Source organism: Dermacentor andersoni, chromosome 11 (genome assembly GCF_023375885.2).
Source record: "Dermacentor andersoni chromosome 11, qqDerAnde1_hic_scaffold, whole genome shotgun sequence".
Classification (NCBI taxonomy): Eukaryota; Metazoa; Arthropoda; class Arachnida; order Ixodida; family Ixodidae; genus Dermacentor; species Dermacentor andersoni.
In genome coordinates, this window is record NC_092824.1 from 34061036 (window position 1) to 34078331 (window position 17296).

At 46.1% G+C, this 17296-nt stretch overlaps 1 protein-coding gene across 1 annotated transcript in view; it reads right to left on the reverse strand.

The window, feature by feature from the left end:
• LOC140213976 (tyrosine-protein kinase SYK-like) overlaps positions 1 to 8826 on the reverse strand; it is a 134167-nt gene extending 125341 nt beyond the window's left edge. The window contains exon 1 of the mRNA XM_072285178.1: positions 8767 to 8826. Coding sequence (XP_072141279.1) covers positions 8767 to 8777 — 11 coding nt within the window. The 5' untranslated portion in view covers positions 8778 to 8826. The remainder of the gene's footprint in view (positions 1 to 8766) is intronic.
• Between the last annotated feature and the right edge of the window lie 8470 nt (positions 8827 to 17296).

A 17296-nucleotide genomic window follows, 5' to 3' on the forward strand; every position in this document is an offset into this window, starting at 1 on the left:
ACAGGAGTAGTTGCTACCTTCTTTTTATTTTTTATTTGGCGGGGAAAGCGAATGAACCAAAGGCTACTGTGGCTATAGGGCTGCAAGTCTGATTGGTCCTTATGTGACTCACCGGGTAGCCGTATCGGTAACTGACAAAGCAAAGCGGCGTCTCCTCAGGGCCATATATCCGCCTTAGAGAGAAACAAAATTCGTGCTGACACCTGTTTTATCTCTGCGTCCAAAGAAGTCGGCCAATTTTTTAGGGAACGTAAATCACTGCGAATGTGTTCCCGTCCTGACTCATTGCCTTGGGCGGTTGCCAAAAAGAGTCGCCAGCACTTCCTCGGTTTCACTGCTGCGATTATACTGGACACCATACCATAGCAGTAGCAACAGAGCTTGGCCAATGAAAGCTGAGGACAGCTTGTCGCGACCTTTAGAGGAAAGCGACCATTCAGCGGGACACTGTACTGCAACAGCGAATCGATTTTTTTTTATCTTTTTAACGCGACTGCAAAACTGAAATAAATTGCTGACCAAGAATGACATGGACGGTAAGTGATCCATCGCGCCAGACGCTCCGCGCACCATCAGAAGGTCACGAGAATGCTTTTGTTCCAAGCAGAGACAGAATACTTTTTTTTTTCGGGGAGGAGGGGGGCAGGGAGGAGGGGGAGGGGGCGTGTCATTTCTTTTTTTATGGGGGGGGGGGGGGGGGCATACGACAAGGACGTGCCGGCGCCACTACACGGCCAAACCTGCACGTAAGTAAATATAATGGCACTCTCATGGGTTGCAAGCAGTAGTGCGAGCTGCGTGACTTATTGACAGTAACTTAACTATCGAGCTCAGGTCATCGAACATAATTGGCGACCAAATTTTATCTGCTGAGGTGGCATTAAAGGACCAGATTGTAATGATTTAATGTGTAATGGATCAGTCAATACGCTTAATTAGCATCAACTTGTAGTATTCTTCGCATCTAGACAATGGAATCCACTCGCGGCAGAGAGGTGCAGATACTACTAACGAAAACATCAGATAGATAGATAGATAGATAGATAGATAGATAGATAGATAGATAGATAGATAGATAGATAGATAGATAGATAGATAGATAGATAGATAGATAGATAGATAGATAGATAGATAGATAGATAGATAGTTAGTTAGTTAGTTAGTTAGTTAGTTAGTAAGATAGATAGATAGATAGATAGATAGATAGATAGATAGATAGATAGATAGATAGATAGATAGATAGATAGATAGATAGATAGATAGATAGATAGATAGATAGATAGATAGATAGATAGATAGATAGATAGATAGATAGATAGATAGATAGATAGATAGATGGCTTCAACTTCCTTTCGCGTGTGCTGCTTATGTGGTAGTCTCTACGGATGATACGCTAAGGCCACGTTTCTCTGTCCGCTTAATTTATAGCTAAAACGCAGCGTTTGTAACGTTGTTCGTTTCAAGCAAGGCAGAACACCAATCAAAGACAACATTTTCCTTCTATGCATTGCAGTATGTGGCACGATGTCGTCACCAATCGCCGCACGACACCTATGACAGCTCACTTCTTCAGGATACGCTGCATCTTTCCTCTGGCTTTGTATTTCAGTGTTACTTGTTACCGCAACTAATGGCCTTATTCCATCTGCGTGTCCTGCTCCCTTTCCCGCAGGGCGTTTTCTTTGGAGCAAGTTCCCGTTTGGAGACATCAGGCTGTTGCGAACTGTACAGTATCCGTCACCTAGACCTCAGTTATGACGACTGTCAAAAGTGATATATACCAGTAGTAGCCACAGTGGACCTTCACCATATGTTGCGGTTCTGCCCAAGCAAACTTGAATGTTGATAAGACTACAAAGTTATTAGACTAACCCTCCACGTCGTGGCACATGAACAAGCAGTTCTCTAAGCCCCTATTTCGATTCTCACATGAAGATTGCCCCCGCACTTTCTTTTAGGTGACCAATAAGTGCCACAGGCCCGGCTGCTGAGGGAACGATACGTAAACAAATTAGTCGGACGGCTAGCTAGAAATACGTCTGATCACATGGATATCTGTTCGCATCGATCACGTTGTTTTCGGCCGGTGATAAGTCGACTTACTAACAATACAGGGTTGACAGGCGTTAATGTCGATCCCTCCGATATGGAAACGCGGGAGCGGGCGGTGTGTGTCGGTAACGAAATCCAGCATTTGTGCCTGCGCCGAGTCATGCTGAGTTGGTTGAAGTTGCACCAATGAACGGGTATTTTAGATCGTCCTACAAAGGTCACTGTCTTCAGTAACGATCTCTCACTTCACACATTCCGGGTACCGCTATCCGACAGGCCATGTTAAGGTAGTTAGGTAGGCTTCGAAGAAAGGGCGCTTGTGGCATGCAGTATAGTTGATAGTGTTGATCGTATGCTCGGCGACAAAACTAACGAGACCATCAGTATACGTGAATGAAAATTGACTCGTTTTTCCGAGGTAGGACTATGGTTCGGAACAGGGATGCGTACGCCTGCGAATATTCTTGAAGCTGAGAAGAAAAACTGAACCGCATTTTGAATCTATCCCAGTTTTGGTGCCAACCGTGGTCGAAGGAAAGCACTTTCGAAGATAACAGGCGATTATACGCGTCAGGAACGTGGGACACGGCTTGCAGGAATGACCAACGAAACGCGTCGAGTTTAATACGTGTACGATAAGTAAGTATTCAGTAGTGTCGCCACCTAATCTTCGAAATTATGCTTTTTAGCTAATTTGGTGTTCACACGAGTCTTTTAACCAGCTTACATCGTCAGTGCTAATATAAGTTATGCTCTCAAGGCTTTTAGATGCATAATGCAAATGCTTCAGGTATCAGCCCCACATGCGCATTCATTACGAGTTTGAGGGCGCAATTGATGATGCCTAGAGCTGGCTAAAGAAAAAGACAAAATGTTGTCTAAACTCACACTGGTGTACACTGGTTTGAGTGCTTCTTCTCCAGTAAGCGCTCCTTAAAAGAAGCATTCAGTGGCGAGAAATATCGCCGATCACCGGGCCACCTTCCAAGTTAAGTTCAAGACTGTGCTCTTGGTCATTACGCGAATGTTCAAAGAAGCTCGTACTCTGCAATCGCGGGGTTATTATTGACTGTTATCGTGGGAAGCGGGCGAAACCAGCGTGAACCTCCTGCGAGAGACTTTCCAGACACTTTCACGTATTCACGAATGAACACGTAAAGAAGAAAAGGGGCGGCCGCCATTCCGTGAAACGGTAGCTCGTCGTCTTACGAAGCTGGCAAGGTTCGTAAAGGCGTCCGAAGGTCTTGGAACGGTGAGTATATAGTGGCACTTCGTGTGGCCATTTTGGTAACGGCCGCTCACATTTTCAAATAACGATGGCTGTCGAAACAAACCAGCACATCCTGTGCTATCTCCGTTCGAAATATGCCACCTACCAGCGGAAGGGGCAGGTGGTTGTCGAGAGGCGTAGCGTACGTCCCGTGCCCACGATTCACATCAACGCTGGGACCGCCGGCAACGATGAGAATGACCGAGAAGCCATTAGGGGGCAGTTGATGGAAAGCCGATGTAAAAGCCATCACTGAAACAGAGGCTTAATGTTCGGGTCCATTCCTGGTTAGTTATCGACGACAGTGATGCTTTTCATTGATCGCCAACGCGGCCACGCTAGAACAGCCAGGGAAACTTGGGTACCATGCGTCATTCGTCGTAAATGTATCCAAGATTTCTTTCGACTTTTCTTTTTCCACCGGCTTGCTACCATTGATGAACTAACTCACGATGGCTATTCATGTTCTTCGTACACACCAGGTCTTCAGCGATATTTCATTACGCTAACATCATTATACCTTGACGATACAGTCGATAGCAATTGTCTCAATTGCCACCACGTGCCCGAAAGCAATATGAACGGGGATGGCAAAATTCTTTTCAGTGACAGAGGCCAGATCACGGTAAAAGAAAAAAAAAGGACAAATGACCCTTGCTGAAAGAGCTTAAGCAGCCAAGGGTCCCTTGTTTTTGTCCGATGAGTGTAAATTGCAAAGAGTAGTGCTATTTCTTGATATAACGTCAGAGACCAAGTTTCCCTAAGGAAGCATTAGTACAGGTTTATAACGATTAATTGAATACCCACTTCTTTTTCATCCTAATTTCAAGGTTATTCAGCGAACTAAGTGTGAAAAAGACGTCCCTACTTGTAAAATTATTTCTGTCATCTTCATATTCGCTCAACCCTAGATACGACCACCATTTATTGTGCAACTCAACATTGGGCATGATTGTTCTTATGATCCTCTTTTTTCGCAGTTCCTCTGAGACAATGAATCAGAATTCCAACTGCATATTGTTCGCTATAAAGTAATTCGCCCCCTTTTTACGGTCCGTTTCTAGTCAAAGCTTATCTCATACACAGTGAAGTCTACAGTGTTCAGTTCATGACAAAGTGAAAGCAAGTAATAGATATGGCAATATGAAGCGTAGCGGCTACACGATAGAGATCTAATTTTCTGATATTACCTTGCCTATTTTGACAGTGCCTTAAAATTCCATATGCAATTGCAAATGGAGGGGCGGTAAAAAGGACAAGTACAATACACAAAGTATAGAGAGAAACGGAGATAAAACCGTTTCTGCGATAAAAAACGGCATAGAATGCCATAAAGAACGGCATAAAAATGTTATAGAGTGAGTAAGGGAGGCAAAAAAAAAAAAAGAACGAACGGGCATATAAAACAGAAACTGGAATGTTACAATATCTGGCAGCGTGCCCACATTGCAAACACAATTCACGCCGCTCAAGCCACGGTAAGAAGTAGTTCGCATTTGAACGCAGCTAAGAGTATAATTGAGAAGGAAAAACATATATAACCGAGAAATATACATACCAGAAGGAGAGAGTAAAAAGGCAACAACGTATTGCACATCACTTACGCTGATAAAAACACTTCTTAGGATAAATATGCAAGCGGAAGTAGGTTACGACATGTTGGTAAACCATAAGCAGGATGGTAGTGTCGCATGAACCAGTTAGCGAGGCAGTTGTTAGGAAACAAGCGAAATTAGGAAGTGAAATGAAAATGGGAAGGTTATTTCGTCGTTTCCATGGTGCTGAGACGCTGTGTTGGATGCGAAGATGCCGGTCTGTCGCTGAAAATGCACTAGGGAAGAAAGAGAAAAATTTGTTTTTCTTTTTCGAGGGCTCAAATAACCAGCAGAAGGCCACGTATCAGCAACCGCGCGCTCGGAATATCTTGAGCCTCCAAGACACCAAGACACCCATGAGGATTTAAGTCAACGGCGTCGCCTCAAACCGCAATAAGGGAACACGGAAGCACTTGGAAGGTTCCTGCCTCTTATGAATATCCGATCGCTTCCGGCGCGACCAACGAAGAAAGGCTCAAAAGCGATGCGTTTCTGTTTTCTAGCTGCGCATGCTCCTGACAGACGGCCGTGATGGATGTCCTACTGCAACGTCATCACTTCTCTAATAACCGACAGCAGGCGCGACGCCAGCGGAAGAGGGACTCATACATATCCCGCAATATGGTTAATCGCATAATCTTGATTTCATTTTCTGATTCCGGTAATACTTTACATGTTTGTCTCAACTTGCAAGCGAGTGGAGATTTTTAAGTTTTTAACGATAAGCGCTATGTACACTGTCGGTGAGTTGAAATCAATAGTGGCAGCTCGTCCTCAAAAAGTGAGATATTAGCGCGCCATCAAACAACGGGTAATGTAACGCGCATCTAAACTGCTACTGCAAGTAACGACGGTTAAGAAACGTGGTCTGCGATTTTTTAACATGTTGGCTCCGCATCATCGAAGGCTCTGAGTACATATAAATATCTAGTTCAATACAACCTCATTCCCCTGTTCAGTGTACCTACAATAAATCAGCAACACGAACTTTGCACTGGCAGTTACCAAGACCTTGACCCATACCGGAATTTTCGCAACGTATAGGTATGTTGACTGTAAATGCGCATAAAGTGCTACACTCGAACTGCTTGTCGTGTCCGTGAGCCTTCTCTCAATTATGTAAGAGTGTTTCTTCTTTTACATTGGTCTGATCACGTGTTTGTTCTTAATACAACGTCAGTTTCCATTATTTTCTGCCTTCGTTAGTTGTGTAATTTATGCATGAACAGCAGTGGGCAGTAGTGTCCGATTCGGCATGTATAGTATAAGATTTTTTTTTTTAATAGGCGAGAGCGTCTCCGAATGCTCAACAAAGAAAAAACGTGACACGATGTGAAAAATCAAATCCAGCCTACGATGACGTGCATCTAAAATTGTTTCTCTTGCCTTATATGTTCCGATAGTATGTTCTTTTTTTCCCCCTGCCACCGTTGTTATTTTACACCACACAACTCAATAAGTAACGGTGCAATCCAACTGCGGCAAAGAAAGCAGACGCATAGAAAAGTGATGATTGGCTGTTCGTGACACGATCTCCGTTGCACGTTACATTAAATTAAAAGCTCATTAACCAGGTTGGCCTCACTTTATCATGCCCTAGCGCGCGCTTCATATCGTACACGTTTAATCAGAACCGCGTTCCTAAAAACGCTTCAGCAAGCACTGTCGCGGGAGGGTATGAAAGTATATAATTTCATAGCATGTTCACGGCTCTTTGCACGTGCACTGTCTAGCAAGCACATGGACTTCGCTTGTGTCGTTGCGCATTCTCTCGAAGCTTGTGAGGAAGACACTCGGATAAATCACGGACCAAGTCGATAGAAACAATCTACTCCGTTCCATACAAAGCAGTCAAGGCTGTGGAGGCTCCTTGCAGTTGCGTACTTCGCGCTTGGACGTAGTTCGATGTTTTTTGACCGCGATTGTGCGCAACCGTTCTTTACATAGGCTCAGTATTGAATGAAGCAAGTTTTAATGCTTAGAAACAAACACACTCTGGTATACGGCTGGTAATGCGTTATTTTAGATCACTTTTATTTATGTTGTTCTTTTCGGGTTTTTCATTTGCAGCCCGTCGCGAGGAGCCTCACGTGCGTGCTCGCGCAAGCGGACGCTCTTGGCGCGCAGCGAAGCATGGACGGAACGCGCGGAGTGATCACTTTTCCTGACCGAACTTCTTGCCTAGCTTACACAGCGTTGACTGCTATGCATGAAACGGAGTGCAGTCGCCCGCGGCACGTGCGTCGTTGTTCGTGATGCCGCGTGTCAAAAGCGTGTCGCAACAGGTTTCGATCCTCTATCGTCTCCGGCAGACGCGAAAGTGGCCGAGCATAGCTTCGGACGCGACCGGTACAAATGAGTGTTTCGGTATGCCGCCCGCGTTGAGCGGCAATTCATTTACAGGTAACAAGCACGGCGGCAACGCTGAAGGCAGGCAGTTTTTTTTTAAGTGTGCCAGGCACGCTAAGTTCATTAAGCGTAGCGGCCGCCGAGATGTTAATGCTGCTCGCGTACACGGGTGGCACGCAGGTTAAAGCGTTTCGCGTTTCCTCACGCGCTCGTTGGGCCTCGCATTAGCGCTCGCTCGAATGTTCCACATCGGTTGCGAGAGACCCGCGAGAACGTTACCGCGCGTGCCCCACTTAAGGCAATTACGAAGTGCTCGTGGTTAGGACACCGCGTGTATAGCCTAACGGATGCGACGCAGGTCTTCCACCCCCAACGTTTCAGAAATGGTTGAGCGTTTTTTTTTTCTTTTTTAACTCAGGAAGTTAATATAACGCAAGTCGCATAAACGCGCGACGCGAAGGAAGCACTTTTCTGTCGGAAATCGAGACGTTCTGACGTCACGCAGCAAGAAAAGCCGCGGGAAAGAATACAATAAAACAATGTAGCGAGCGGCCCTTCTCTCTATGAGCGTGCCAAAGGACGTGCTAGCTGCCTGAATCAATCGGCGCCTCCGTGCAAGCCTGTAAACAGAAGAGGTTGACAGAGGATTGCATGGTGACTCTCGGTCAAGCGGAAGGTGCCGCAGGGTTTGCTGCGCCTACCTGGCGGAACGTCAACAAACGCGAACAATAGCGTAAAACGGGAACACGAGAAACAAAAAGCGAGCGATCCACAAGGTCGACAAAATGCAGCGCTTGTAGTATGCGTCGTGCCGGTACATCCTCGTTTCTTCCGCGGGACGAATCGCGTGCATCCTGCGAGCTGTCGCGCCCTTCGGACTGGGCACATTTGTCACGGCCGAAAACGTGGAGGTCTTATGCTCCTGCAGCTCCATCAGCCTTCTACACTTCTTGTCTTTCGCGTACTGTGCATACTGTAATAGTGAGCGCGACATTACAGAGAGCGTTCCACGGTGTGAATGAGCACTGGGGATTTAAAAGGACAACCCGAGACACCGCTCAGACGTCTGGCTGTCTTGTCCTAGAAGAAGAGTGCCCAAGCCCGATCCGTGGTCCTTCTTTCAAGGATTCTGTTGGCTTGCTGGGAAATCGCTATTGACTAAGAGTACGCATGCTGCATTCTAACGCTCCAATCAAGCACTCTCTAAGCCTACGAACGTGCGTGCATGCAAGGGAAACGGCGCGCGAGGTGGTTCCATCGGATGTGGGCCTCCCCGTTCAGGACGTCCGACACCGCGGATCGCGGGGCACCGGGGGCGCCATCCCCACATCCCGGTGCCGGCGTCAACCCGAGCCGGTAACCCGAGCCCGCCATGTCCCGAAAAGGGGCGCCCGGCCGCCGACCCCATCGAACCGAGGTTCTCGCGCGCCGTTCCCGAGGGCCCCGCGGGGCCCGCACCCGAGAAGGGCGTTGTCTCTTTCGGGCGTGTCCCCGACTCACCGGATGGTCATGGCGCGACGGGTCCCGGGCTGCGCTCCGCCGATGGGGCTCTCGCGTGGTGCGCCGGCGTCGTCCGGAACGCCAGGCGGGACCGCGTGGCGGCGCTGCAAGGCACGCCGCCGCCTAGCAACGCTGGGAGCGCGCGCAGCACCACCGCCGCCACTCCCTTTCTCGCGATCAATCCGGGGGCCCGAGCTCGGGCCGAGGTGCCCCCCCCCCCCCCTCCGTGAACCACCGCGCGGGCGGTGCGTTCTCTCGCACTTTCTGGGGCCGCCCGTCGAGCCGCGTGGCCACGCCGGCTTCGGGAATCGCCCAGTGGCCGGCTTCACTTGGTCCTCACGTGGAGCACGTTGGCGCGCCAGAGTAAATGCAAAGTTTCGGTTTACGCTAACATCGATAACAGGTGCTTAAAACGCCTTTAAGTGGCACTCAACGTCTATTAAGTGTACTCAATGAGAGATCAGAATCTCTCCTACGTAAAGCAATAAATTGGTAGTAGATTTTAGGGCGGCTAAATTATTTGTTATATTGTCATGAAATTCTATGGCAGGTCGGCTTCTCTTGATGGCTGGACGTCGAAGGGCAAGCAAAATATCGAATGTCGTAACGCACTGTAAAACAGTCTAAGAGCACAACCAGTTCTATCTCCGTAAACTTAGCGTTTGCTTCGAAGGTTACCCGCCACATAATAAACTTGCACCTGAGCAGGTGAATCAAGCAGAGATAGCAATCAAGCTCGAAAATACGTTCTCAGTACACTCAGTAAAACTGTACGCTGAGTGCAATGCACTCAGCGCACGTTATTTAAGCTTAGTTCAAACACGCAAGTCGCATTCAAAGTACCATATTATTATTTCAGCGACCTCAACGTCTCGTCAGTAAGAATAGACGCTGCCAAGGTGTCTTAGCCTCTTGCTTCGCCACCACGTTGTCTTGCCGTGCTGTCTTTACAAAATTACGCGGTTCGGAAGCCACGAAGCCCGTACGTACCGGTTCACCATGGCGAGTGGTTGTCTTCCCATGGTGTACCACAATTACAGAATTGTGCCTGAAACGACTAGTTAGTGTGAAATGGTTTTGGAGAACAGCTTCACTAATACCATCCCGTTGTCTACAGTTTGTTCTATAATGTGCCTCGTAAGTAATGAACATAGATCGTATGCTGCATTATATGAAGCCGGCGTTTTACACGTACGCAATAGGTAACTAAAGTGGTACACGCACATAGCTTTTTCCCTTTGTCGCCATGATTGATACAAAAAAAAAAAATCGCAGCTAAGCCCGAATAGCGAAGCATCGATTGCGATAGCAAATTAGTGGACAACTATACGAAATAAGGAAAATAGTTTTATTGGCCGTATAAACTTGTAAGCACGGGCATACCAGCTAAATTATCAAGGATGGTGTCACGCGTGCACAAGCAAACAGGAACACATGTCACTCGATGACCGCGGAAACTGGCTGCCAAAACGATTCAGTGAGGAATCGCGGCAGCAGGAGGGAGCGAATTGACCTTCCTGCAGCCGCTCGCATCAACGTGAACTACGCCGAGAAAACATAGCGCAGCGCGGACTCTGTACCCATCGCAGATGGCTTTCAAGACAGAGGGCCCGGCCGGCGGTGTCGCCCAGGCCGCCAAGGAGCAGAACCCCCCCTCCCCCCCCCCCGTAACCTTGCGCGCGGCTGAAGGCGGCGCGCTTCATACCTATTTCGTCCGTTGTGTGTGAGAGATTGAGCCGCAATTGCCGTGTCACCCTCGCAAGCTTTCACTCGCACATAGAGCATACGGCGCTCGGCGACGATTTTATCGCCCTTGGACTTTGTACAGACTCTCACGGCGACACCGACGGCAGAAATGCACCTGGGCCCTTATCTAGTGCGAGTTCGAAAAACCGACGTTCGGTTTCGCCTCCGGCGATTGGCCTAGGTTGGTCGAGGCCGCGATATCGTCGCAGCCTGGACAGTCGCGTGAAGGGAAACAAAACGTCGGTTTTTCGAGCGCGTACGAGATAGCTGCGCAGGAGTGCCCTTATAGTTGCTATCGCAAAAAAATGTAATTCTTTCATGTCTCTTAGTCTTCGGCTTATTTTTTTTCCATCCAATGAATAAAAACAATGACGGTTTATTTCGAAGTCTTGCATCATGATTACGGATTTAATAAGTTTCCGCAACTGAATATAAGGTCGTTTCAAAATTGTGTTTTTCTCACTTAAAAGTCTGATATCATCGATACGCCTAAGTAAAAGTGCTTATGCATTCGTATACTTTCACACACAGCAGCTAAAAGAGATGATCAGGCATGCGCGACCATACGCCTCCTAGAAATCGCGGGTGCGCGACCTATACAAGATTTTAAAAATGGCATTCTGAATGGATACATACTTAAAAAACAACCAAACAAACAGCTTCAGGAGAGCTTGCATGGCGTTCACGCAAGATACCGTGACCTCTCTGGCAGTGCGTGTTGCCGGAACGCATGACCAAGAATGGCTTCCGGTATGAAATAAAAAAAAAATAAATAAAAACCAAATAAAACGTTCCCTATAGGCGCACAAAAACGCACATCTTCATTGCGTCGTTCGTATTCTTAAACAGACGGTTGGCTAACGTGCTTCTCTCGGACCGTTAACCAGCCAAGAGATAAAACCCTTTATGGATTCTCTCGCTCGTATTGGCTCGAGGCTATAATGGTGTTTTCTGCCGTCTGCAGTGCCTTCTGTTATCGTCGAAAGACATGTTACGTTGTATCTTCATATCTTCCAGCTACCCAAGTGCAGTATGTTCTTTTTTGCAGGGCTCTCCACTAAGTATAGATCGACGTATATACCTGAATTTGTTTGCCGACCTGCTATCTACCTTTCTCTCGTCTATGGTTCTTCTAATGTCGCCGACCTAGTTTTAGGTGTGGCAATGCGCCCTGTGTCGAGATTCAGAAAATAGATGCAAGCCTGCCCTCCCCCCTCCCCCTCCGTCTTTTCTATATATTATGGTAGTGTGTAGTGCTTTCGAAATAAAACGAATAATTTCACTCAACATGGAGCATCTGCAAAATAACTCTATTCTAAAACATCCACCTGTTGGTTAACTTCCTGTTTGAGAGATTTGCTGGTTGAGCTAGTCGGTGAGTTATTGAAAAAAAGGTTTCGGGGAAATCGAATACGCCTCAGTTGCTTGTCTTTCCCACGCGCTTGCTATGCTCCCAGCAAACAGTGTGGTCCATTTCGGGCTTCGTGGCTACAAAAAAAAAAAAAAAAAAGAAGAAGAAGAAGAAGAAGAAAAAGAAAAGATAGACATCAGATACATCTATCTGCATCGGACAACAGAAATAGTTATCGTTTGATGCCCCTCTCTGTCGAGACGTAACCCCAATTGGAGATAGTTCCAAAAAGAGTGTGCAATTCTGCAATCATACATATTTAATGCCCACGTAGCCACCTCATTCGTCCATACTATACTAATAAAAGCGATGTCAATGACCAGGTCAACAAAATAACGAGCTTAAGATAGACATGTGCGATTGAAGATGCATCCGAGTAGAGAGGACCTAGCACATACCCGGCTTCGTCAAAATCTACCAATAAAATTGTGACCCCCATTCCACATGACTGCAGTGCTTGATGTACGAGTCCAAACTAAAATTTTCCTCTTGTCAGCACAGACAGCCCGACAACGTGTGAAGGCTGTGGTATGTCGATGGTTTCTTCAACAAAAATCGATATGGTATAGAAAGCGCTCAGACAGACGAAAGAAACTGGCGTACCCAGCGTGAGCTCCAAAAAATGTCGCCACGGTTTCTAAAGGACAGTACGGAACACCGATGAATCATAACGGCAGGACCAGCGTCCAGGGTTTCGCTGCTGGTCACGTGCCCATTTCCCGATGTTCGATCGAAGCGTGGGCTATTTGGCGGTGCTCTTCGATCCGAACTGTAATGCCTGGAAATGTGAATGTGGTCCGTGTGACCGAATAGTGGATCCCGCGTGGAGCTTGAGTTTCCACGAGCTTGGCTGGCCGCCATCGATCCGGCAAGCAAACAAGAGAATGAGAAGCCGGGAGATGCCACGATCGAAAGATTGGTGGACATGATATTGCAGCCTCGAGCAGTGTCCTCTCTCAAAAAAAACGACAACTCTGTCCCCCTCACGAGATGAATAGAACTGGAAAAGCTTCGCATATGGGGCTAGTTTCGTGGCAACAATAATAAACAGATATTTCGCTTAAGGCAGTTTATTGCTCTCTCTTAGCGGTGTTACGTTTGCTAACTCAAAGCTTATGTTTTGTAAGGAAAAAAATTATTGTAAGTAAAAACATAGTGACAAGTAGATAACCGAACATGTAACTCTATATCTTCTCGTTGTTTCTATTTTCCTCCATTTTACGTAAACCTATTAGTTGCCCTAAGTGTAAAGTTGAAGAAAGTAGGTTGCTAACGGAAGTGCTTAAGCAACAGACGCTTACTAACACATCATTGCCCGCTGCGAAAGTCTCGTGAAAATAGCTTTTGTTTTCTTTTTAGTGTGGAACATGCTCGTGCATAAATATATATATATATATATATATATATATATAAAATGCAGAATATACTTTGGTATAGTGCCACTCGATCACCTATACAGGCACGATTAGTAGTGCAGCTTACCCATTCGATGGGCTAGTTGAATGAAATGTGTTGGGAACAGAACAGCGCAAACTAAAGCGCTGACATGGAGGAAGGCAAGAAGGAGCGCTACCAACAGTTGGTTAATTCAACGTAGCCAGTCCCAACTTTTTATCATTGCGACTACTTTCCACAATGAACCTGCAGCCTATGAGCACGCGCTTACGTGTGTGCGCAGTCTTGGCTTCGGGCGATGAATAATCTACCAGTGACTATAGCGTTATCCGTTCATATGTTGTCGTATTATTTCGCGTTATTATTTCTTCCCTATCGAAGTATAACTTAAGGAATGATGCCTTGCTACCTTGACTTATCACCGACGTAGTAATATCTTTGATTCGTTAGTATTACTGTGCCGTTGCTCGGCGCCTTTCTCCTATACCGTCGTAGTGGGGTTGTATTGCCCTGTTGAGATTCTGTCTAATGGTGCCATATATGTTTGACCTAACCTTGTGTTATACTACAGTGTAAAATAAGTTGACAATGTCATTCACAGTGACCACCATCGTGCTAAGAAATATTTGGAACCAGACTTTCCCGTGCCTCACACCTTGTTTGACTTGCGTCACCAATTTCACTTGTATAATATCTTAAATGCTTCTTGACACAGACAGAACTGTTGGCGCAGTGTATTCCAGTGAAGAGGCTGAATGAGCCATAGAACACCCTATATAAACAACACTACAAAAGCTATAATAGTCAGCGTCCGAGATTATGCACCAATATATCTGCTCTACATAAGAGGCCACTATCAGTGGGGAAAACATTGGGCGCATCGGCATCAGAAAAATTGCAACACAGTGCAAAGCGTGCAGCGCGGGAACTTCTTAAGGAACCACGAATATCCAAAAGTTGCGAAACCTCAAGATTCTAACATTGGTCACGGCAAAAGCGCACTGTTTGTGAAGATATTGAATTTGTTTTCGTGGTAGCCATGTCCAAAGCCGCACCCGCCGCGGTGGCTTAGCGGCTATGGTGTTTCGTTGCCAAGCCAGAGGTTGGAGGATGAACTCCCGACCACGGCGGCTGCATTCCGATGAGGGCGAAATGCAAAAAAACGCCCGTGTAGCGGGCATTGCTGGAAAGTTAACACATCCCCTGGTTGTCAAAATAAATCCCGGGACCGCCCCTACGTTGAGCCTTATAATCAAATCGTGGCCTTGGTACGTAAAACACCCGAATTGAATTCAATTTCGTGCTAAGAAAGAAGACAAAACGAACAGACAAACTAAGGGGCGGGAGAAACTGCCAAGCTTGCCTTGCCCGTTTCGCTGCCCCTCTGTTTCTCTCTTCGTGGTTTTCCTTTCTTTTTATTTTGGTTTTAGATTCCTTTCCAGATTCCGACCATGACTTCGTCCCAACTAACTTTCTACGCTTATGAGCTCAATATTTCGGTCATTTTTAACACGTTCGTGTTTGCCTAATGCCTTTTGCTACCGTATTCACGAGGCTGTTAAGTACGCGCTCGCGAGGGCTCTGCTCGAAATGCATCACTAACGAGGGGCACAAGAATATTCCATTTCCATCAAGTGCTCAAGAACTCACGTGTTCGTATATATTGTGTTTGGACACGTGAGCTCTGTAACTGCTGTCACAACATTCTTTTCGCATTTCTTTCTTCGAAATCTCAGCATCATTTGGAGCGCAGTTGTCAATTAAAAAGGTAGGAGTAGCCGGCACCATTCACCAAGCACCTACGTCTCTTTGAACGCTGGTAAGGAAAAACAAACATCACAGTCAGTAAAACGTGGAGCAAGTTAAATATATTGGCAATGCTTTAATTGTGCTGTCCTGGAGGAAAACAAGCAGCTCTGTTTTGCGAGCTGTAACCGAGATGTGAATATATTTATAATATATTATTTGGAGAGATTTGACAGACCATAGCTGGGAGCCTCGCGGAAGCTTCTAGAGCATGTTATGGTACTCCCTTTTGATCGAGTTGATCCAGCGCTAATATTTTTGTTGCCTAAAATCGCGTTTTTCTCAGCTTTCTCAAGATTATGGTAAGCTTCGCATATGTAGAGTATTTCCGAATTCATCCGTACCCAGCACAACATTAGATTATGGGGTTTTACGTGCCAAAACCACTTTCTCATTATGAGGCACGCCGTAGTGGAGGACTCCGGAAATTTCGACCACCGGGGGTTCTTTAACGTGCACCTAAATCTAAGTACACTGGTGTTTTTGCATTTCGCCCCCATCGAAATGCTACCGCCGTGGCCGGGATTCGATCCCGCGACCTCGTGCTCAGCAGCCCAACACCATAGCCACTGAGCAACCACGGCGGGTTCCCAACATTACCCCACGTTACAAAAAAATGTCCATACGCCATTCAATTTAAACGATTTTATCCGTATACTTCAATAAATGCCTATAAAGATTCTCTCATATATTTAAACGTAATAAAGGGATTTAATTTCATTTCATTCCATTTGATTTGAAATGAATTTGCTGCACTGAGCGTTCTTTTGATACGCATACTTGCTTCTCCAGTGACCTGCGACTAGACACGGCAGTAATCATCAGCATTCCCAGTTTGACACACAGCGGCTGATGATTCACACCTCATAATATTTAAATTATTTAACCTCAACATATTGCATTTGTAAGCTGATACACGTGCCCTATGTTGCGATGCTTCACGTACTTCTCGGCCAAAGTGGATTGACGAAGCTTGCTTCTCCACATAATGATGATATAAGTGGAAAAGGCCGCTTTACAGGAGAACTTTTTTAGTGAATTTCGCATTCACACTTGCACTCGCACTTCTCGCCTGAAATGCACTGTATTCAGGCTCTGTTATCAGTTAAAATTTTACATACTCTACGACTTGGGGACGCTTGCAAACCGTGTGTAGTATGACAGCAGTGACGTATATATTTTATAAGCACTTGCACGCTCCACCGTTACGAGAGACACGCCTCGTAAACTCTGAATAATGCGTTAGCATTCCTAGGGTACTTCACGCACCTTCCGGGGTCAACTATCAGTGTTGGTATCTATCTATCTATCTATCTATCTATCTATCTATCTATCTATCTATCTATCTATCTATCTATCTATCTATCTATCTATCTATCTATGTATGTATGTATGTATGTATGTATGTATGTATGTATGTATGTATGTATGTATGTATGTATGTATGTATGTATGTATGTATGTATGTATGTATGTATGTATGTATGTATGTAACCGTTTCCTCTTCTACCTAGATCACTGGGTAGTACGTGATCGAACAGATAGTGCATAGGGCTGCTGTGCTGAGGTAACAGGGTTCGAAACCAACCGTCCGACCAGCTCGGTTTACTCAATATGCAGTAATGTGTACGCATGTGCAATTCTTCAACGAACCTTTTTCACGCCGACATGGTGCGCACTGGAAGCAAGAATGGGCTGGTGCCGATGTTCTCAGAAACTCTCTGACGACGACTTGTAGCACTGGGTATGTGCTACGCGGTCTATGCTGGTCTTTAGTGAACTTCCAGCAGAACTTTTTGTTGGGCTAGTTGGTGCATGTTACTGAAGTACTAAAGCGCCAAACAGACGACACAGTCATCCATGTCTCTTCTTGAGTTAGTGAACTTCTTTGATGTCAATTCGGATCACTGGGTATGTGCCCGTATGTGTGTGCCTCTTTTCAACGAATGTCTTTGATCCCATGTAGGGTAAAAAGGTATGTGGCACTGGGAATGTACCGTTTTACAATGACGAAAAAATTGCGGCAGAGCCCATTTCAGTATGACTGTCGATGGTAATGAGTTAGCATTTAATCAATATAGCGACAGAATGTATTGGCACCGTCGAAACGAGTTATGGATAAGGCGTGTACTGCAGCGGCACTTCTCTTTCGCGCTTTCCTAAGAACGCTCC